The sequence below is a fragment of the Sycon ciliatum genome, chromosome 6, assembly GCF_964019385.1.
Source record: "Sycon ciliatum chromosome 6, ocSycCili1.1, whole genome shotgun sequence".
NCBI lineage: Eukaryota > Metazoa > Porifera > Calcarea > Leucosolenida > Sycettidae > Sycon > Sycon ciliatum.
This window is the reverse complement of record NC_088648.1, coordinates 19,814,517-19,837,965: the sequence shown is the minus strand read 5'-3', so window position 1 is coordinate 19,837,965 and position 23,449 is coordinate 19,814,517. Positions and strand designations below refer to the sequence as shown.

Below are 23,449 nucleotides of genomic sequence, written 5' to 3'. Positions count from 1 at the left end.
CCTTGGCTGCCGAGGCGTTCCGGTTTGCCCAGTCTCCGCCAGATACACGATCCTTTTCACTGACGCGGGAACATATAAAAGTTCTCAAGGAACTTAGGAAGAACCCTGAAATCGTGATATCTCGCCCTGACAAGGGCTGGGCAACGGTGATTATGTCGGCAGTGGAGTATAGAGCGAAGATGATGGTCATACTCAATGACACCACTAAGTTCTGTAGACTCGGCCCGTGCGATGGTTATGATCACACTGCAAACATAGATACGAAATTAAGTAAATACCTACTGTTTCTATCTAGATCTCATCAGATTACTCAATATGAACATGACCGGCTAGCACCAACGGGATCCACTCGGCTGCGGATGTATGGCCTTCCGAAAATTCACAAAAAGAATATACCATTACGACCGATACTAAGCATGTCCGGTTCTCCGCAATTTAAGATATCCAAGTGGTTGTGCGCAATGCTGCAGACTGTGCTCGCCCTTTACAATAACCATTGCGTCAAGGACACATTCGAGTTCGTAGATAAGATCAGGAAATCGAAGTTTGAGTCGTTTGGTTACATGTGCTCGTACGATGTCGTCAGTTTGTTCACCAATGTTCCATTGCGTGAAACCATTGATATTTGTGCAGCAGCGTTGTACCATAACAAGTCCGTGACTCCACCAGATTTGAATGAGAGCGAATTTGTCAAACTCATGTTAATGGTCACTTCTGGCGTTGAGTTTTCCTTTGACAATGTCATGTATAAACAGTTGGATGGAGTTGCGATGGGATCTCCACTTGGTTCGGTATTAGCAAACATATTCGTTGGATTTTGCGAGTCATCCATTCCCCCATCGCTATGGCCCTCGGTATACTACCGTTTTGTAGATGATGTTTTTTGTCAAGACGAGGACCAAGAAACCTGCCAGAACTTTTTAACAACCCTAAACGGACTACATCCTGCATTAAAATTCACTGCAGAAGGTGAACGGGACGGTGTGATATCCTTCTTAGATGTCAATATTACCCGCAACAACGACACCAAGAGTTTAGACATGACGGTTTACAGAAAACCCACCTTTACTGGCTTGTATATTCCATGGGGAAGCTACACACCAACTAAATCCAAAGTTCACCTTGTCAAAGCACTAGTCTATCGTGCCCATCGAATCTGCTCTCCTCACCTTCTTCAAGAAGAACTGAGGCGGCTCACATCAATTTTGACAAACAATGGATACCCCTCGTCACTACTAACAAAACTTATTATTAACAAACCAATCACGCAGGATCCGAAACCATTTGGACCGGACAGGTGCCCCGTGGTACTCCGCTTACCCTGGGTGGGTGCTGGTTCTGCGCGCATCGAGAAGGATGTGCGCAACATTGTGTGTTCGTCTTACCCGTGCGTGAAATTGTATTTAGTATTTGGAACGACGCGTGCGTTCAGTGTGAAGAAGGACGTTCTACCTACCCTTAGTAGAAGCAACCTTATCTATTTTTTTCAGTGCCGAGAATGTGAAGATCGGTACGTAGGTAGAACCCTTCAACACCTGGGCGCACGCATCCGTCAACATGTGCCGTTAGGTCTTGTCCCTGTTGACGCTCGTGGTACTCGTCCTCGTCGTGGCCGTCCTCCAAAATGTGCTGTGCAGTCCGATACTGGAACACCTTTGTCTGCGTCCAGTGTAGATGTACGCATGCGCGCCTCCGCCTCGACGGGCGGCGAGCTTGGCCCATCTCAGACTAGCGTGAGGAAGCGAGGGAGACCGTCTCGAAAACCACCCAATGTGACACTGGAGCTCATAGACACCGGAAGAGTTACCAGAAGCAAGGTGAAGAAACGGAGTACTGGGGATTTGAATACGTCGATAATGGAAGTGACAACAACGATCAACACGAGGAAACGAGGAAGACCAAGAAGTGAAACAAAAACGGCCATGAAATCAACAAAAACGGACATGAAATCAACGGACGTTGGAGGCATGCACCGGAGCAACCAACCAAACAAGCCTAACGGAAGAGAACAACGGCAGGCGTCGAAGGTGACAGAGCTAAGTGATCGGACATCGTCCATCAAGCGTCATTTGTCGGGCAGTGCTAGTTGTCGTAAGTTGTATAGTGATGATATCTTTTCGATTTTGACTCGTGGAAGGTCTAAGTTACATCTTGCTGTGTTAGAAGCTCTGTATATTCGTAAACTAGATCCAGAACTATGTGTACAGAAGGAGAATGTGTTATCGTTGCAGTTGTTTGGTGTCACACCTCGTGAAAATGTGACAAGTGTTCCCTGATGTGTTCAACGTGTTTGTCTACAACTTGCAGCTGTTTGTTTTTGAGTTTTTAACACTTTAATCATTTTAACACCTATGTTGAAGTGTTGACTTTTTTCTTTCTTTCATTCTCTATATAGTTATGTGTTTTTTTCAAATTTACAACATTCCCTGTACTATCCTGAAGAGAAGGGAAAGAAAACGTTTCATAGAAAAGAAGTGTCTACTGAATTGTGTGAATTTGCGTCCTTGCATGCGAATACTTATTACGAAACTGTTTTCCCACCGCCTCCAAACTACTGTTTGAATTATTATTATTTGAAACTCGGATGTTGAGCCATAAATAAATGTAGAAAGGAAAAGGACATAAGGATACGAGTTAAGAGTAACTCTCCATCACTGTAACTGTATACTATAGACAGTCAGAAAATGCAATAACTAGGCACACAACTGGAAAGAGTACTGAGACAGTCGAATGTCTCAGTACTCTTGTCAGTTTTGTGCCTAGTTATTGCACTTTCTGACTGTATATAGTATCCAGTTACAGTGATGGAGAGTTACTCTTAACTCGTATCCTTATGTCCTTTTCCTTTCTACATTATTATTATTATTTTCGTATCCGTTCCCAAAGGGAACTCACGACAATGGAGTGAAAAAACATAAACAAAAAAATATGGTGATGTGGAGATAAAAGTGTTGCATACATTGAATATGAGTATTTTTTTGGAATATTAGTTAGGCAAAAGTATTTGCAGAATTTATTGCGAATTGTTACTTCTCTAATTTCATCCACTTTTTGGTTTGCTCCTTCTTTTCTATTTATCTCCTTATACTGTAAATCAACAAATTTTGGCCGATGAGCAACTTTGGCCGATGAGAAACGAAACTTTTCGCCGTCATTAAACTTTGGCCGATTGGAGTTTTCAAAAAGAAATCGATCGGTATTTTTTGCTCTCACATGCATGCATTGCTCAATGATACAATGTCATCATTTGCCTCTATGACAAACTTTGGCCTGCGATTTACTTTGGCCGGTTGGCACCAAGCGGCGAAATCAGCGAAATTAAATCGCCAGCAAAAATTAGTTGATTTTAATACAGTAATCGGATTTTCTGGCCTTTTTGTACTAATACATTGACCTGTTGAGCCAATGAGGACGGCCGAATGCATGGTTGCCTGTGGAGCACATTGCATAACTTTACAGTCTCCTAAAATACGTATCCTGTCCGACAGCAAAAGAGGCTGCAGAGGCTGCGCGTTGACGGGATGTCTGACCTGACTTTTCCTGGGACCGGCGCTGACTCTGCCGATCACGGGCGTTCTGGAGTCGACGGGATGCCTATCCTGATGTCTCTTCCGACGTTTCCTGTGACCGGCGCTGAATCGCTCGTTCACGCTTATTTTGGAGACGACGGGATCTCTCTTCCAAAGTATGTTTTTGCTGACGCATTTTATCATCTATTCGGCAACTAACGCCCATTCTAAATTCTATTCCTCCTCGTCTCCCTATTTCTTTCCAAATCTCCCTCTACATTAGGGAGTCGTATACATAATATGACGAATATTGTGGCCAGCTGTTTGTACGGGACGGTCCGGGACAGATACCGGAGCCAGCAAATATTGTGGCCAGCTGTTACCGTATTTCCAAAAATAGTAGGCCGGTCTAATATTTTTTCAACCTCGTCCTAACCCGGGCTTATAATCAAGGACGGTCTTGTATTCGAGGACGGTCTTTTATTCTTTCAACCCAGTTTGACCCCGCTCTTCTATTTCTCGCCACACAGTTTTACCCCCGTTCTTCCATTTTCTTCTACACAGTTTGAGCACGGTCTTCTATTTTTTCCCACAGTTTGAGCACGGTCTTCTATTTTTAACACAAGAACAAAGACTCATTTAGTAGGCCCGGTCTTCTAATCGGAGACGGTCTTTTATTTTTTCAATTGCCCCTGCCCCGGCCTTGTATACGAGGAAGGCGTTGTATACGAGGACGGCCTTTTATTTGCGGAAGTACGGTATGTACAATCCTGTAGAGCCTTTGTAGTCACAGATACGGGACAGATACGGGACAGATACGGGATAGCTCCAGGCGTGACACAAACAAACAAACAGACACCAAATTAAAGCTGTGTGGACCCTGGCTAGCGCCAGACGTTACTGAAGTAACGTCTTCTGCATAGCTACGGGAATAATTATTTGGATTTATTGCCGATCGGGCAAACTGTTGCAATATGCAATAAATCATATTCTTGTACTGGAGTGGCTCCCTCAGGTAAGTGGATACCAGGTTCGTTCTCTGGGTGGAATGCAGGAGTGTTAACAGTCACAGTGGTGTCTGTATTGTCCCAAGTGTTGTAAATATCGACTGGCTGTACCTAGTATATGTGCACCACAACCTCTACCGTGACCACAGCCTATTCCGCGGCCGAATCCTCTCTCTCTCTCTGCCACGTCCCCTTCCACCATTAGTAGCACTTATCTCAGCGACACTGTCGTCGTCTGGGACATCCATGTCACTCTCGCTGGCACTGCTTTCACTCGCCATGTCAGCGTCGCTGTCGTCGTCAGAATAGATATTTTCAACAGGATCGTCTGGCTCCGCAAACTCATCTTCGCTGGATGAGGCGGTGAGACGGTCGTCAGGAAGGGTCTCCAGAAGCGAAAGAGATTGCTCCGCGTCCATCGCTTGCACAGCAGGGCAGACAGTCGCGAGGCCAGCTCAAGCAAAAGTCGAAAACATCTGCAGGCAATACCAAAAGTCGCAGGGTACGCACTTTTCCCAAAGAGCATTTTTCAAGTCGCAATTTCCGAGATTCTTTATATTGCATCACACAAAAAAATTGTTGGCACCCTCTGCGCGTACATCTTGGCTACCAGTAGGGAAAATCCCAGCTCTCTCCGGTGAACCAGTCCAGCGCTGTGCCCATAGAAGTCATCGACCGCGAGCGGTCGAAATTTGTGCTTACAAACGGCAAAGGGTTGAAGGGGAAGTTAAGCCTAAAACCAAGTTTTCACCAGTTATAGTCTTCAGGGTGCTGAGTCGAATGGTCTTGGTCCAAGGAAGCTGAGACGGTCCTTTATTCCTCCTTTATTCCCAATCGAACTCGTACACTTCCACCGAAACTGGGTGACTGCGCCCTACTAGATGGGGATTTATATGCAAAGTGTCACTTAAAGTGCCATTTTGTTCTTATAAAAGCCCGGATGACCGCGAGTGGCCCATATGTTGTAGTCTTTTGGACGCTGATTCGACTGGTTTTGGTCCAAAAAGGCTGCGATGCAGCGTTCGGCACTTATTCCCAATCGAACATGGTTGAACAAGCGGTCACGTGCTCCTGTGTACACCAATCACCTGGTCACCGCGCCAGCAGGCGAAGGTTCAAAGCCTCACCCCGAGTGACAGAAACTCGCCCTAACATGCTGTAAGTTGTAGCCTGCAGGCACGGTGACCAGGTGACTGGTGTACGCACGAGCACGTGACCGCTTGGTCGGCCATGTTCGATTGGGTAAAGAGGCCTAACGCTGCATCGCAGCAAAAGACTACAACACATGGGCCAGTCGCGGTCATCCGGGCTTTTATAAGAACGAAATGGCACTTTTAGTGACACTTTGCATAAAAACCCTCATGTAGCAGGGCGCAGTCACCCAGCTTCGGTGGAAGTGCGCGAGTTCAATTGGGAATAAAGGAGGAAGGGAGAGTCTCAGGTTCCTCGGACCAAGGCCATTCGACTCAGCACCCCAAAGACTACAACTGGTGGACAATTGATTATAGGCTTAACATCCCCTTTAACGTACAATATGTCGTGTGTTTCCTGACCTTTACCCGAGTGGGTAATCGTCAATTTTTGTTTACGGCCTCCTCACCACTTTAATGTGTACAGGTCATTCATTGCCTCATGGTGTTGTGTCTATTGTTCTCAAAATTAGTCATGCTCCCATTGCTTGGTATATTTTTGAGAGACGCCATCATGCCAAAATCTTTCCCCTGAGCAGGTCCAGACGGAACAATAATTATTATGTTCCATCCATTACACCTATGAGGGGCTAGTTTGTCGAACTAGAAAAAATGGCGCGCCTGGTTCGTCAGGCGAAATAGCACGTCATAGTACATTTGAGATCAGCGGGAAGAATATGACGACGTCCATTAATTTAGTATCTGTGCACACGAATCTGCTGTGTGTGTTACTCTGCGTGTCAGCTATGACATCAACCCCTGTGGTTCCATGCCTAGCATGTAGGCCTGTACCCTCCTGCAAAATTTGAATGACGAAGGTTGAGCGATCGCTCTGCGAAACATACTTTTTGAAATTCTCTTCATAGTATATCTTCCACCATTGCAATTTCGAATTTCTTGCTGAGAGGGGTGGCTTGCAACCTCGATATGGCTCGTTACAGGCATGCTTTGGAGCCATCCCCTGTTGAAGTAGTGGAGGGGTCTGCCCTGCAACTGCTACAACAAAAAAATGATTCGATCTGAGAAAGGGTGAGACCGCGAATCTCGGTTGAATATTGAGTATTTCAAGCCTTTTTCACGACGAAGATGGAGTTCTTTTTTTGAGATAGACGTCGCGGCAAACGACATGGTGTCCGACTTCTGGCGTCTGGTGAAGCCAGGGATCATTTGTTCAGTCAGGTCGGCAACCTAACCGTCGGTTAGCTTGTGTTTGGATCCCGTTCTGCTCGATGTGGTAGATCACAAACAATTTGATATCGTACAAATTGATCTCAGCATTGTGCGTACGGTATTCTATATTCAGAAAATCCCAAAGTGTCTTTGTATGGCCGTGCTATGCCACGAGAAACTTCAATCAGGCTCCTATGTACGCTGCCTTCATGATTGAATGTCCACTTCGTTTGAACAACGAACACAACAATCGAGGACGGCTTTGCAATGAAAAATACAGCTACACTGGAGCTGGAAAAAAGAAGAAAAAAACGTGCTCAGGATGAGACTCGAGTACACGCATACTCTCCCAGCAGGTGAAACGCAATTTTTTGTGAAAAATGCGTGTTGCCGACTGACCAGTAATTTCGCCTGACGGTGATGAAGCCGAGACCCAAGGTCGGCAGAGCATCCCACCACGCCTCCACTCCCCTTTTTCATGGCTCACACATGACGGGTTTACGTGGCTCTAGTAAAAAAAAACACAAACAAAATAGAAACGACTTCGGGAGGAGTATACAGGTGAACTTCAGGCGCATGAGCTGGAAACAGAAAAGTATTTTGAGCTACATGTATATTGTATCTTACATTGCTGGAGGCTAGGGCAGCGAAGGCTCCATCCTCATGGATAGTAGGCTGTGCATACAGGACCTCGATCATTCCAGATATGAATACAAGATTTGCATACATGAACCCTCACGTCGGGTTTAGGTGCACTAGCTGCACAAACTGGTTTGGCGAGCAAAGAACAGAAGCACGGAAGCTAAGACTTCTGCATGCCTTCCTCGTCCTTTTGTCTTTTACGTCACTCTAAATCAACATGTGGGAGACGCCGTGAGTGCCCTTCAGTTTGCAGAGTGCATGCTAAACTCCGCTTGGTTTGGCCCCCGGCAAGTTTAGTTGGCGGCAACTTTTCTCCAGATCATAAGACAGTAACACCGTACGAGGTATGTACTATGAATGTGCAGCTGCGTGAATAGGCCGGGTTTTACTGAACCTGCATTACCAGTACGATATTAAATTACACATGCAGGATAAAAGGCAAAAACATTTATTTTGAAAGTGGCAAAAGCACAAACTCCAAAATTGCCGCTGAATCACCCTGGAGGGATCGGATTAAGGCAGCAACGTACAATTTTCTTCACTGAAATGCGACGTAATCCACAAAACTGGCACCATGGACCAGTTCCGATCACATCACTGCACTTGCATTGTGTGTGTGTCTAGCCGCATTCGTACCACACCATGGGCGTTGATCCAATTTGAAAAACGACACAATGATCCGACAATATGAAATACGCTCATAACTTGTTTATCCGGGCACTGCCCATGACTTCGAAATGTCTGTAACTCCGAATCACATACATTTTGACGAGAAATGGCCATAGATAATGCATATGTCGCCACTAGTTCCACAAAATTGCCAAAAGAGTAGTAACATTTCCACTAAAACTCAACCAAAGTGTGTCCGGTAGCCTGAAATGCCCGTAACTTTGGGGTCTGGATAACCGAGGTATAAGTGTACATGTATGTCTGTACACTAATGGTAATCATGCAATGTAAATACCAGACAAGTAGTACCATATCCACCAACTGTTGAATTCCACTCTGAATTGTTTTGCTTTGATCTACAGTTGTGACTGTGTTCTACAATCAAACCCATTGAGAACGTTTTCCTCTCCTGTTGTTTCTTGCGTGTGCATCCAGCGTGGCGACACTCCGTTGCACGATGCCGCCGGGACAGGTAACCTCGAGGTGTGTCAAGCGCTGATCGCTGGAGGGGCCGACTGTAACATCAAGAATGAGGTAAAGCACAGTAACATTGAGTGTTATGAACCAGGATAATCCTGTTCTGTGTTTGCACTGTACAATTAACGTACAATAACTGATGTGTTCCCTGACCTTTACCCAAGAGGAATCCTGTCATGACCGGATAATGTCTCATATACTGCCTCCTCACCGCTGTAATGTGCGCAGGTCTTTGCCTCAGGGTTTTGTGTCTATTTTTCTCGAAATCGGTCACGCTCTCATTGCTTGGTATATTTTTGATTCATACCAGAATCTTTCACCTGAGCGGGTCCAGACGGAATAATTAATATTATGTTCCATCCTTTACACGTATGAGGGGCTACAATCTGTTTCAAAAAGATTAGCAATCAAGTTTGGGTCTTAAAAAGTATAAATATGTGGGAATTTTGGACAACAAAGTATATAAAACGGCTTGTTATAGTCAGTTTCAAAAAGATTAGCAATCCTGGCGATCGCCCGGGGAGTTTGCCGTCTTACCGTATGAGCGCTCGAGCGCTGCCTGGAAAAACTCACTGTGAACTCGAAGAAATATTCCGCGCGAAAGCATGAAAAATGACAACTCACTCACGTCGGTACTCGTACATCATGTTCGTCTGGTTTACAACAAACGAGTTCTTCCTCGTATCGATATGGAGTCAGAGAGGACATGTCGAAAGTGTGGTAAATTTTGACGAGCGGGATGCCTCCCAATTCGTTTTGTGACCAAATAGATTCTTTGAGCTGCCGCGGATGCAATTTACTCTCACGATGAGACGAAAACGGCATCGACACAGACTCATTCCCAAGGCCTTGATGTGGCAAAGCTATCCGTGTGACTTCGACGCCATTTTGAGAAAAGCAGATGCCTGTGAAAGCTGATAGAAGACGGCGTTTTTGACTCCTAAATTCAAATAAATTGGCGATCTTGAAATACTAAAATAATTCTCAAACAGAAATCGATCGATGGATGTGCCGGTGTATTCACCGACACGAAGCTACAGCGCGATGACTTCCGGTTTCACTCACATGGTTTCAGTGTTGTGTATGTTCACAACTTCACATGGCGTGAGTGTCAGTCAGTTCGGCAGGAAACGCGAGCTCCAACAACAAAGTCGTTTGGCGCAGCCACCTTCTTTGTCTTGTACAGCAACAGCGTGATCACCAAACAATGAAAAAATGAAGAAAAAATGTTTGACTTGAAGATTTGTTGGGATTTGAACTCACAACTTCATGGTCAGCAGACAGCATTCATAACCACAAGGCCAAAAAGGAAGCGATAAATCGTGGGTTTTGATAACAAATCGATACTGGCTTCCAGGGCAAATTATAAGCCATGGGAAAAGGCCAGAAACTTGGCCGAAATTCTAACTCCTTAACGGTTGGTCCAATTGTTCCGAAACCTTCACAGAACAATTTGCCGTGCCCTAACAAGCCATTTTATGTACTTTGTTGTCCAAATTTCCCTTATTTTCATACTTTTTAAGACCAAAACTTGATTGCTAATCTTTTTGAAACAGACTGTAGGACACGGCAAATTGTTCTATAAAGGTTTCGGAACAATTGGACCAACCGTTAAGGAGTTAGTATTTCGTCCAGGTTTCTGGCCTTTTCCCATGGTTTATAATTTGCCCTGGAAGCCAGTATCGATTTGTTATCAAAACCCACAATTTATCCCTTCCTTTTTGGCCTTGTGGTTATGAATGCTGTATGCTGACCATGAAGTTGTGAGTTCAAATCCCAACACATCTTCAAGTCAAACATTTTTTCTTCTTTTTTCACGCTGATCACGCTGGTACAAGACAAAGAAGGTGACTGCGCCATGGCTTGTTGTTGGAGCTCGCGTTTCCTGCCGAACTGACTGACACTTGACTGGCTCACGCCATGTGAAGTTGTGAACATACACAACACTGAAACCGTGTGAGTGAACACGGAAGTCATTGCGCTGTAGCTACGTGTTGTTGAATACACCGGCACATCGATCGATCGATTTCTGTTTGAGAATTATTTTAGTATTTGAAGATCGCCAATTTATTTGAATTTAGGAGTCAACGCCGTCTTCTATCAGCTTTCACAGGCGTCTGCTTTTCTCAAAATGTCGTCAAACTCACATGGATAGCTTTGCCACTTCAAGGCCTTGGGAATGAGTCTGTGTCGATGCCGTTTTCGTCACATCGTGAGAGTAAATTGCATCCGCGGCAGCTCAAAGAATCTATTTGGTCACAAAATGGATGCATCCCGCTCGTCAAAATTTACCACACTTTCGACATGATTGTCCTCTCTGACTCCATATCGATGTGAGGAAGAACTCGTTTGTTGTAAACCAGACGAACATGTACGAGTACCGACGTCAGTGAGTTGTCATTTTTTCATGCTTTCACGCGGACTATTTCTTCGAGTTCACAGTGAGTTTTTCCAGGCAGCGCTCGAGCGCTCATACGGTAAGACGGCAAACTCCCCGGGCGATCGCCAGGATTGCTAATCTTTTTGAAACTGACTATAGTATGTCGAAGTACAAAACTTGGAACGACTTCGGGAGGAGCATACAGGTGAACTTTAGGGCTCACAGTTGCGTACAGTCAGACCTCGCTTAACCGCACACATCCGTTTCCACAAAAATATCCGGATAGGCGAGGGAACCGGATAACCGAACACCAGTTATGTTGGATGCATTACATATGCTGTAAATCTGTAACCAGCTATTTTTTCCGGATGGCGAGGGATCCGGATAATAGAGGACCGGATAAGCGAGGTCTGACTGTACATTCAACATCACAGCCATTTTGTTCCACGAGGTGCTGGCGTGATCAGTGAAAACCGTGTTTCAGACAATCCCCGGGCTTGGAATTTTGAATATTTTTTGAATCTTCTATCATTTCATTCTAAAGATCGACTTACGGGAGAGCCATGAAATTTTCAGGGAGGATTCCTTGGCTGAAGGACTACAGTATTAGGATTTTTTTAAATCCGTGCTCTGAGACCCACAAACAGGATTTTGTGGATTTTCGTCCCTCGATGGGACAAACATCTGTGGAAATCGATGACACAAGCTCGGTGAAAGCCAAAAATATGGCTCGGTAATCCTCTGGCCAGGTCCCTCAAGAAAATTTGAGCCAGAGATCGTCAAAATCGGAGCAACCATTGTGCAGTTCTTACATTTTGAAGCGTGCAAGGTCAAGAAGAATAACGTGCGCAAGCTGACATGACAGAAAACGGCAACTCGAGAAAAAAATGATGATGGGCAACCTTGTCACGCATACCACCACATATTTCCTGTACCTTGCTTGCGGAAGACATAGCTTTGCATTCCAGAAAAGCTCACTTACCTAAAATACGTGTTGGTCACCTCGCAAGGCGATCAGCTCCGTGTTTGAGTGATTTGTTTTGTGCGCTCATGTTGTTCTTCATGGAATCAGCTCTGCAAACGTTCCTGGTAACGACTTTGCAACTACTTTGTGATCGTGGATGGACGGCTTGTTCGTGGCCTGTTTGCCTAGGATCGTGAGAAGCGCCGCAGATCCTAGACTCAAACTACAAAGATTACGCGACAGCGTGCACAACTCTTCGCTCACCTGCCGTTTCGTTCACTGCGCAGTGGAACAAACTCCTTCCTTCCAAATCCATGGTCAGGTGTGGGTAGAGCCGAGTGTGAGCTGGTTACTGTGGAGTATTGTCGTGGCAGACTGGTGCTCTTCATCAATTTCTTCCCGGGCATTAGTGACCCGAAGCGCTTGTAGGCTTGCGATATTTTTGGTAAGTTCGTCCCTCACTTCACCTTAGCCACAGCTCAGTACCAAGGGTAAGTCACGGAGAACTACCATTGTAATGGTCGATGCCCACCTCCCGAACTACAGAAAAGATCAAGGCCTCCCACGCTTCTCCATCTTCTAGCTACTTGTGGGAAAATTTGTTTGCCGACAGAGCAAGAAAATAGCAGCTCCATCAGCATGCTGCAGCGCTGCAGCCTGCACGTAGATCTAAACGGCAGCACAGAACTGCATGCAGCCCTGCACGTGAAAGGATCACGTGAACTTGAGTGCCCCAATCAAAATGGCGCTGATGTCCACTGGCAATCAGCATACGTACTGTGAGCCCTAAACTTCAGGCGCACAAGCTGGAAACGGAAAAGTGTTCGAAGCTACATGTATAATTATTTTATCTTACATTGATGCAGGCTAGGGCAGTGCAGACTCCTTCCTCGTGGATTGTAGCAAGAGTGCATAAACAAGAGTGTGCAACTGTGGTTATGGGTCAGTGCGCGGCGCTCTGCCTTCATTACGTAACTTACCTTCATCATGCACGCTCTGAAAGCATGCACTCAAACCCAACATTTCTCGTACGAGTTCATTTGTTTTGCTGGATTCATGACAGTACCTAGGCGATGTCTAAATTTTGGCGCGTGAACTCGAGTTCCGTTCGAAAGTCATTTCAAACCAGAGGGAATGTGCGGTGTTTGATTTTCCGCAGTGTGCGGACTGCAGCTGAATGATGTAATGAAGGCAGCGCGCCGCGTATCTGGCCCATTGAAAAGAGATCACAGTTGCATACTTTTGTTTATGGACTCTTGATAGTAGGCTGTGCATACAGGACCTCGAGCATTCCAGATGTGAATACAGGATTTCCATACATGAACCCTCACGTCGGGTTTAGGTGCACTAGCTACACAAACTGGTTTCGCGAGCATACAAGCACGGAAGCTAAGACTTCTGCGTGCCATCCTCACCCTTTTGTTTCTTGCGCCACTCTATATCAACATGGCAGAGACGCCGTGAGTGCCCTTCAGTTTGCAGAGTGCATGGGAAACTCTGCTTGGTTTGGCTCTCGGCGGATTCAGTTGATGGCAACTTTTCTCAGGTCATATGGCATATGTCGTCACTATTTCCACAAAAATTGCCAAAAGAGTACTATCATTTCCACTGAAACTCGCCCAACGTTTGCTCGGTAGCCTGAAATGCCCGCAGCTTCGGGGTCTGGAAAACCGAGGTATAAGTGTACATGTATGTCTGTACACTAATGGCAATCATGCAATGTAAATACCAGACAAGTAGTACCATATCCACCAACTGTTGAATTCCACTCTGAATTGTTTTGCTTTGATCTACAATTGTGACTGTGATCCACAATCCAACTCATTGAGAACTGTTTCCTGTACTGTTGTTTCTTGACTTTGCTTCCAGTATGGCGACACTCCGTTGCACCTTGCCGCCAGTAGCGGTAAACTGGAGGTGTGTCAAGCGCTGATCGCTGGAGGGGCCGACTGTAAAATCAAGAATGAGGTAAAGCACAGAACATAGAGTGTCGTGAACCAGTATGATCCTGTTCTGCGTTTGCACTGTACAACTCACATAGCCAGCAATCACATGTCATCACGTACATTGAAAATCAACATAATTTTGCGAATCGACCTTTTTTCAGGATCACTTTTCAAAGAGGACGAAGCAAAGTCAGCCGAACGAAGCATAGAGGAAGAAAATCACCCTCTCCACTTCACCATCACAATACTGACATAGATACGAGATGAAACAACTAAAAAATCCACAAGAAAACTGTACGGCCAGACTTTGGTCTGAGAATTTCTATCACGATCAAAAATGTACGAGGAGCACTCAAAAATAAGCCAGGGCCGGCGGAACCGGTCAGGCTGGTCCGGCCATGGCCGGACCACTTTCCCAGCTGGATGGTCCATGTGATTCGTGCAAAACCGGTGTAAAAAAATCCAGAGGTACATGACTCGACTGTACTGCTGACGTGTGATGTGCTTCGAAGTAGCTCATGACTCAGGAGTCCGTGACCGGCACTGTATGGCTGATATGGATAAAAAAAGTTTTGTTTGTGTTCTTTTACTATAATTTTCTGCATTTTCTGGAGCCTTAGTCCGGCTTAGAGATGCCCAAATTCGCTCTATTTCACGTAAATTTTAAATATTTCTCCCGGGGGAGGTCCCCCAGACCCCCCTCAAAGGTTGGCCGGACCACTCCCGAACTCCTTCCTCCGGCCCTGTAAGCCACAGACGTACTTTTATCGCTCTCTCCTTTTTCAAGGCACAAAAGTCGACTCTCCACTTTCAAACCAGGAACCAGACATACCAGTGGTCCTTTTCAGCTGCTCCACGAGCGCAGGAAATGTTCACCAAGGGGCGCAGAGCAGCATCCATTCCAGAAAAAGAGCTAAAATACGAGTGCGACTGCATGCCTGAGTACATGAGTACATGTATGAGTACATGCAGAAAATAGTCAATTTCAGCGTTTCTGCTCCAAACAGCAACTAGCTTCGACTAGAAACAAAGATTGCACCAAAGGATCAAACAACAACCATTTTCTGCAGTTATTTTGCAGATGACTTCCTTGTGCTTGGCCCAGCACGCAAAAATCACAACTCGGAGGAGTATAAAAATTGCAGCGCTCAGATGTCCTCGATTGCTGGCCAAGTTAAAGGGGAAGTTAAGCCTAAAATCAAATTTCACCAGTTGTCTTTGGGGTACTGAGTCAATTTTCACACCAAGGTTCCTCAAAGGTTCAAAGGTTCAACTCGAGTGACAGAAACTCGCCCATACATGCAGTGAGTTGAAGCTTGCAGGCACGGTGACCAGGTGACTGGTGTACGCAAGATCACGTGACCGCTTGTTCAGCCATGTTCGATAGGGTATAAGGGCCGAATGCTGCGTCGCAGCCTTTTCGGACCAAAACCAGTCCACTCAGCGTCCAAAAGACTACAAAATATGGGCCAGTCGCGGTCATCCAGGCTTTTGTATGAACGGAATGGCGCTTTTAGTGATATTTTGCATACAAAATCCCCATATAGTAGGGTGCAGTCACCTAGTTTCGGTGGAAGTGCTCGAGTTCGATTGGAAATAAAGGAGGAAGGGAGAGTCTCAGCTTCCTCGGACCCAGGCCATTCGAATCAGCACCCCGACGACTACACCTAGTGAAAAATTGATTTTAGGCTTAACTTCCCCTGTAACGTACAATAAATCATGTGTGCCCTGTCCTTTACCCGAGCGGAATCCTGTCATAACCGGAAAATTTTCATTTACGGCCTCCTCACCATTTTATTTACCTTTGCAGGTCTTTGCCTCAGGGTGTTGTGTCTATTGTTCTCAAAATCGGTCACGCTCCCATTGCTTGGTATATTTTTTAGAGACGCCATCATGCCAGAATCTTTCACCTGAGCGGGTCCAGACGGAACCATGATTATTATGTTCTATCCATTACACGTATGAGGGGCTAGTATGTCAAAGTAGAACAACTTGGAAAGACTTCGGGAGGAGTATACAGGTGAACTTCAGGAGCATGAGCTGGAAGCAGAAAGGTATTCCGAGCTACATGTATATTGCATGTTACATTGCTCCAGGCTAAGGCAGTGCAGCTGTCCTCCGCGGAGCACATCCGCGCAGTGTCTATACGTGGCAAACAGCGTTTGGGCCTCCTGCGGCGAGCTGCGCCCTATCTCTCCCGAGAAGGCCGCCTCACTGTGTACAAGGGGTTTGTACGGCCCGTTTTGGAGTATGCCCCACTCGTCTGGATGGGAGCTGCTCCCTCCCACCTTGCACTCCTAGATAGCATCCAACGCCGTGCATTGCGCATCATTGGTCCCGGGACGGAGCTCCAGAGCCTCAGCCTGCGGCGATACGTTGCTGCCTTAACATACATGTACACACTGCATTTCATCACCGGTCCGACTCAATTGCTAGCAGTCCTCCCACCAAGGCTTGAGCCCCGTGACGCCACTCGCACTCGAAACGATCTCCGCATGGCCGCCGGCCACAGTTACCAGCTACGAAGTCCCCTACCGCGTCAAGCACCAGACACCATTCTCCGCAGCTTCCCACGTTGTGCAATCCAGCTGTGGAATTCCCTGCCGCCAGCTTTTCTAGACTACGCCCCAACTCGCAAAAATCTTCAAAAGTTTAAGTGCAATGTCAACGAATACCTCTGCCGACAGGATTGGCGATGGTCCACGGACATTCTGCCTGTCGACCCACCTATATTCTAGTGCCCCGTCAACGACTCCCATTGCAACGAATGCGCTGCGCATTAGTACTAGCTGTTGTTTGCCCCTTGCTTTCTTTTTATTTTTGCTGACCCTCACAGCTCTATCTTTTGTTTTTGGTGCGTGTTTCTGGCCGTGATGCCGAGACCTCAGGTTGGCAGAGCCATCAATGCCCCACCATCACTACTGCATCTCGGTGCAGCCCCTTCTCAGTAGTTGTCACGTTTGTCCTTGTCTCAGTACCATTGTCTTTCTGTATTATTTATGAGTTGGGTATGTGAACATAGTAAAAAAAATTAAAAAAGGCTCCATCCTCGTAGATAGTAGGCTGTGCATACAGGACCTCGATCATTCCAGATGTGAATACAGGATTTGCATACATGAACCCTCACGTCGGGTTTAGGTGCACTAGCTACACAAACTGGTTTCGTGAGCAAAGAATAGAAGCACAGAAGCTAAGACTTCTGCGTGCCATTCTCACCCCTTTGTTTCTTGCGCCAATCTATATCACCCTGGCAGAGACGCCGTGAGTGCCCTTCAGTTTGCAGAGTACATGGAAAACTCCGCTCGGTTTGGCCCTCGGCAGATTCAGTTGACGGCAACTTTTCTCCAGATCATAATTATGGCATAATTATGTCGTCACTATTTCCACAAAAATTGCCCAAAGAGTACTATCATTTCCACTGAAACTCGCCCAACGTTTGCTCGGTAGCCTGAAATCCCCGGGGTCTGCATAACCGAGGTATAAGTGTACATGTATGTCTGTACACTAATGGCAATCATGCAATGCAAATACCAGACAAGTAGTACCATATCCACCAACTGTTGAATTCCACTCTGAATTGTTTTGCTTTGATCTATATACTTTGGAGGGGAGGTCATCCCACAACAGCCACACCTCAAGCTCCTCGGAGTTATGGTTGACTCCAAGCTATCCTTTTGTGCCCATCTCCGGTCAGTTGCTGCCAGGGCAAACTCACGTCTTGGCCTCCTACGTAGAGCTGCTCGTGTTCTGGCCTGCCGTGGCATGCTGGCCGTGTATCACGGCTTCGTCCAGCCCCTGCTCGAGCCGTGGCGTGCCCAGGATTTGGCTGAGGGGGGGGGGGGGGTTGCGGCCGGGATCAAGACAGGATGGGGTGGGGGTAGATGACATCATGCTACTGTACCAGGTCAGCCATTCTGAAAACCGATGTCAAGAAGCTCCTGTAGCCCCCTTCTTCAACAGTTATTCACCCAAATGGCCCCCGAGACTGTTCCGGAGGATCAGCGCACCACACGGGGACAAGTGTCGAACTTGCTTCCCTTTCTTCGTGGGCCTGCGGGACGATCGACCATGATGTTTCGGGGAAGCATACTCTGGAACGCTCTCCCCTCTGATTTTACAGTGATACGTGTCCCTGGTCCCTTCCAAAAAGCTCTTTCTGCCATTGATATACTTTCTTTGGGAATATCCTCGTTAAACTTTTGTTATCTGCCATAAATTCCAACCTTCTCATCTATCAAACATATGTGCATGCATGTCTATAAAATCAACCACGTGTTCCTGACTCCATGAAATTGTGTTTCTATTCTTTGACTCCATAAAATTATTGTCTTTCTATTTCTGACTTCATGAAATTGTCTTCATATAAATTTTTCCTTTTCTTCTTTTGGTCCTTTCTGTCTTATATTATTATCATTTCTTGTTTTCCCTTGCTTAGCACCATATCCCTCACACACTCATACTCAGCCCAAGGCAACAAGGAATTGTTTTGGAGATAGTGTGCTGCTTCAAGTAACTGGTCTTGTAATGCAAAAGCTCGAAGAGCTGGAAAGCAATGCCAGGCCACTGGCAGCAACTGGCTCGCGAGGAGCCGCAATAAACCCACATTGTGCCACAATGGGGTTGCAAGGCAAAGCCAATGCAATTGGCAACAACTGGCTCGTGAAGAGCCGCAACTAGCGAAGCAAGTGACCAGTTAGGAGCGATAGAGCTAAATGTTCCCTTGTACCATTAGCAAGATAAGATGGGAGGGATGGAGGGTGAAAATTTGATGCTGGCACAAGCTAAAAGTCACCACTAATTAGACTAGTCTTTGAAGTGAAGCCAACAGCAAGAAAGAAAGAGAAAGTTCAAAGGAAGCAGTTGTACGACGTCAGGCTAAGCGCGCCCGAATCCATGCGCTGGCAATGTGATTGCAGTGAGAAAAAGTTCAAAGGAAGCAGTTGTGTGACGTCAGGCTAAGCGTGCCCAAATCTATGCGCTGGCAGTGTGAGTGCAGTGCGCAATGCACTAATGCAGCGGTGCGCGGCAGATGCAAACATGGCAGTGTGATCGGTGGATGCTAACACACACTAACTACATTACTGCGACATTAGCACCATATCCCTCACACGCTCATACTCAGCCCAAGGCAACAAGAAATTGTTCTGGAGAAAGTGTGCTGCTACGAGTAACTGGTCTTGTAATGCAAAAGCTCGAAGAGCTGGAAAACAATGCCAGGCCACTGGCAGCAACTGGCTCGCGAGGAGCCGCAATAAACCCACATTGTGCCACAATGGGGTTGCAAGGCAAAGCCAATGCAATCGGCAACAACTGGCTCGTGAAGAGCCGCAACTAGCGAAGCAAGTGACCAGTTAGGAGCGATAGAGCTCCACAAAGCAGCAACACTATCCCCGAACCACCCCCCAGCATTTTAAAAGAAATTATCGAGCAGTGACATTCCTATGCTAGGACTTCAGGGATGGAACATAAACTGTCCGTGCAAAGAATCAGATAAGGTCACTCACTGAGGCAAGCTGAGCCGAGATCTTGGACTTGGTCTCCATTGGAATTCGCATATAGCGTAGACACACATTGCTCTGCCACCTGCCGGCAGAACGAATCAGCGAATCGGGTATCCCTGCCATGGCGGCGGTAGTAGCTACGCCAATTCGGAATGAGTGTCCCGAGTAGAGTTCGATGTTTGGCACCGCAGCCTTTTCGAGCAGCAAGCGCACAGTACCGGTGAAAACAGCTCTGGATAACGGCACACCCTTGGCAAGTACATACAGAGGAGTGGATGCGTTTCGACTGCCAATCATCGCCAGGTAGCATACCATAGCATACACCGGGCAGTAAGGGCGACCGGCCGGTCCAATGATAATGTGGACTCCCTTTCCAAATTGGTCTGTCTTTGATCTCTTTAGCAGGATGGTCATGCTGCCCGACTCAAATCTGATACACTCTCTTGTAAGGCCCTCTGTAAATTCGGAGCACCTTAGGAAACCAAAGCCTGCCAACAGCACAGCAGACTTGAAGAGAACTCGGTCATGCTCGGGCAACACGGGGAGGTGATCACAGGCATCGTCTAATTTCCTTAGAGTTGGCATAGTTATGGGCAATCTAGCTTTACTGTCTCGGTCCCATGGCACCGTTGCACACCCTTCAACACTCTCTTGAGAAGCCAGGTCTCGATCAGGGGATCCTCTAGACCCTGTTCAATGTGTGCATTCCGTACAGCTTGCAAATAAACAGATATCGTGCAAGGGCGGACAGAGCGAGCAAGAAAAGCGCAAAAGCAGCTGAGGGTAAGATCAGAAGCTGGGTAAGGTTGCAGATTGCAAAGGGAGCAGAAACTGACAAAACGACGCTCACCGGCAGAGTAGGTGTGTCTGGTATTAGCAGCAATTGCACAGGCAGCGTACTTAGTGACTTCGCTCACAAGACTGCTGGAAGACGAGCACGGTCTGGACTCGGCCGGGCTAACGGAGCATGACGTCGAAATCCTGCATAAGAAAACGAGAAAGGCAATCTGCAATGACATTCTTGGAGCCAGCAATATGCACAGCGCTAACATGAAAGTTGAACTCATAGCAAACGAAGAACAGTTCGCGTAGCAACTTCATCACAGCTGGGGCTTTGCACGTGCCCGAACGGATGCAGTCCACTATCGCCGAGTTGTCGCAGTGTACCCGAATCCGGAGCTTAGCCCATTCGTCGCCCCATGTGGCGCAGGCTGCTACGAGGGCAAACAGCTCCTTCCACTTGATAGACTGCAGCATCTCGGCACTGTTTCATGAACCTTGAATCCACTTCCCCGTTGTTGTAAGCACCCCAGCCGTGAGTGCCACTTGCATCTGTGTATAGCTGGAGATCTGGTGATGGGGTCCAGTTAGGGTGCAAGAAGAACTTCCCGTTCCACTTACTAAGTAGCCTCATCCACCATAGCAGGTCATCCATGCATTCTTGGGTCCAAGTTATTGAGTAGTGTGGTTGCTGAAACCGTGAGCAGACGGACCACAGACGACGCATGAAGGCACGGCCTGGAGTGATGACACGGGCAGCAAACGAGAGCTTACCCAATAGGGACTCGAGTTGGCGTTGGGATATCTTCCGGCTGTTGATCGTGCTGGCCAATAGCGATCGGAGGTCGGTGAGCTTGTCCATGGGGAGCCTGGCCTCGAGCCGCTCGCAGTCCAGAATAATGCCGAGGAACGTCAGTGATCTCGCGGGACCTTCCACCTTTGCTGGCGCTAGCGGCACGCCCAAATAGATGAAGGCCCGCAGCAGGATTGCTAGTTGACGCTGGGCAACAGTATGGCCAGTTGTGACGTTTAGGAAGTCGTCCAAGTAGTGGAATAGGTCGGCAATGGAGAAATGGTTCCGGATAATCCACTCTATGGCCGAGGCAACAGAATCGAAAATGGCTGGGCTGGAGCGAAGCCCAAACGGTAGCACCCGCTCGTAATAGTAGCTGCCTTGCCAGAATATGCCGAGTAGTAGCATGCGCTGGCAATGTGATTGCAGTGAGCAAAAGTTCAAAGGAAGCAGTTGTGTGACGTCAGGCTAAGCGTGCCCAAATCTATGCGCTGGCAGTGTGAGTGCAGTGCGCAATGCACTAATGCAGCGGTGCGCGGCAGATGCAAACATGGCAGTGTGATCGGTGGATGCTAACACACACTAACTACATTACTGCGACATTAGCACCATATCCCTCACACGCTCATACTCAGCCCAAGGCAACAAGAAATTGTTCTGGAGAAAGTGTGCTGCTACGAGTAACTGGTCTTGTAATGCAAAAGCTCGAAGAGCTGGAAAACAATGCCAGGCCACTGGCAGCAACTGGCTCGCGAGGAGCCGCAATAAACCCACATTGTGCCACAATGGGGTTGCAAGGCAAAGCCAATGCAATCGGCAACAACTGGCTCGTAAAGAGCCGCAACTAGCGAAGCAAGTGACCAGTTAGGAGCGATAGAGCTCCACAAAGCAGCAACACTATCCCCGAACCACCCCCCAGCATTTTAAAAGAAATTATCGAGCAGTGACATTCCTATGCTAGGACTTCAGGGATGGAACATAAACTGTCCGTGCAAAGAATCAGATAAGGTCACTCACTGAGGCAAGCTGAGCCGAGATCTTGGACTTGGTCTCCATTGGAATTCGCATATAGCGTAGACACACATTGCTCTGCCACCTGCCGGCAGAACGAATCAGCGAATCGGGTATCCCTGCCATGGCGGCGGTAGTAGCTACGCCAATTCGGAATGAGTGTCCCGAGTAGAGTTCGATGTTTGGCACCGCAGCCTTTTCGAGCAGCAAGCGCACAGTACTGGTGAAAACAGCTCTGGATAACGGCACACCCTTGGCAAGTACATACAGAGGAGTGGATGCGTTTCGACTGCCAATCATCGCCAGGTAGCATACCATAGCATACACCGGGCAGTAAGGGCGACCGGCCGGTCCAATGATAATGTGGACTCCCTTTCCAAATTGGTCTGTCTTTGATCTCTTTAGCAGGATGGTCATGCTGCCCGACTCAAATCTGATACACTCTCTTGTAAGGCCCTCTGTAAATTCGGAGCACCTTAGGAAACCAAAGCCTGCCAACAGCACAGCAGACTTGAAGAGAACTCGGTCATGCTCGGGCAACACGGGGAGGTGATCACAGGCATCGTCTAATTTCCTTAGAGTTGGCATAGTTATGGGCAATCTAGCTTTACTGTCTCGGTCCCATGGCACCGTTGCACACCCTTCAACACTTTCTTGAGAAGCCAGGTCTCGATCAGGGGATCCTCTAGACCCTGTTCAATGTGTGCATTCCGTACAGCTTGCAAATAAACAGATATCGTGCAAGGGCGGACAGAGCGAGCAAGAAAAGCGCAAAAGCAGCTGAGGGTAAGATCAGAAGCTGGGTAAGGTTGCAGATTGCAAAGGGAGCAGAAACTGACAAAACGACGCTCACCGGCAGAGTAGGTGTGTCTGGTATTAGCAGCAATTGCACAGGCAGCGTACTTAGTGACTTCGCTCACAAGACTGCTGGAAGACGAGCACGGTCTGGACTCGGCCGGGCTAACGGAGCATGACGTCGAAATCCTGCATAAGAAAACGAGAAAGGCAATCTGCAATGACATTCTTGGAGCCAGCAATATGCACAGCGCTAACATGAAAGTTGAACTCATAGCAAACGAAGAACAGTTCGCGTAGCAACTTCATCACAGCTGGGGCTTTGCACGTGCCCGAACGGATGCAGTCCACTATCGCCGAGTTGTCGCAGTGTACCCGAATCCGGAGCTTAGCCCATTCGTCGCGCCCATGTGGCGCAGGCTGCTACGAGGGCAAACAGCTCCTTCCACTTGATAGACTGCAGCATCTGGGCACTGTTTCATGAACCTTGAATCCACTTCCCCGTTGTTGTAAGCACCCCAGCCGTGAGTGCCACTTGCATCTGTGTATAGCTGGAGATCTGGTGATGGGGTCCAGTTAGGGTGCAAGAAGAACTTCCCGTTCCACTTACTAAGT

General features: G+C 47.3%; 1 protein-coding gene across 1 annotated transcript in view; it reads left to right on the top strand.

Annotated features, from left to right (window-relative positions):
* Positions 1-416: 416 nt before the first annotated feature.
* The window catches only part of LOC135820117 (uncharacterized), a 41,836-nt gene continuing 18,803 nt past the window's right edge, over positions 417-23,449 (top strand). The window contains exons 1-3 of the mRNA XM_065333426.1: positions 417-791; positions 8,623-8,721; positions 13,878-13,976. Of these exons, the coding sequence (XP_065189498.1) occupies positions 417-791; positions 8,623-8,721; positions 13,878-13,976 (573 nt within the window). The remainder of the gene's footprint in view (positions 792-8,622; positions 8,722-13,877; positions 13,977-23,449) is intronic.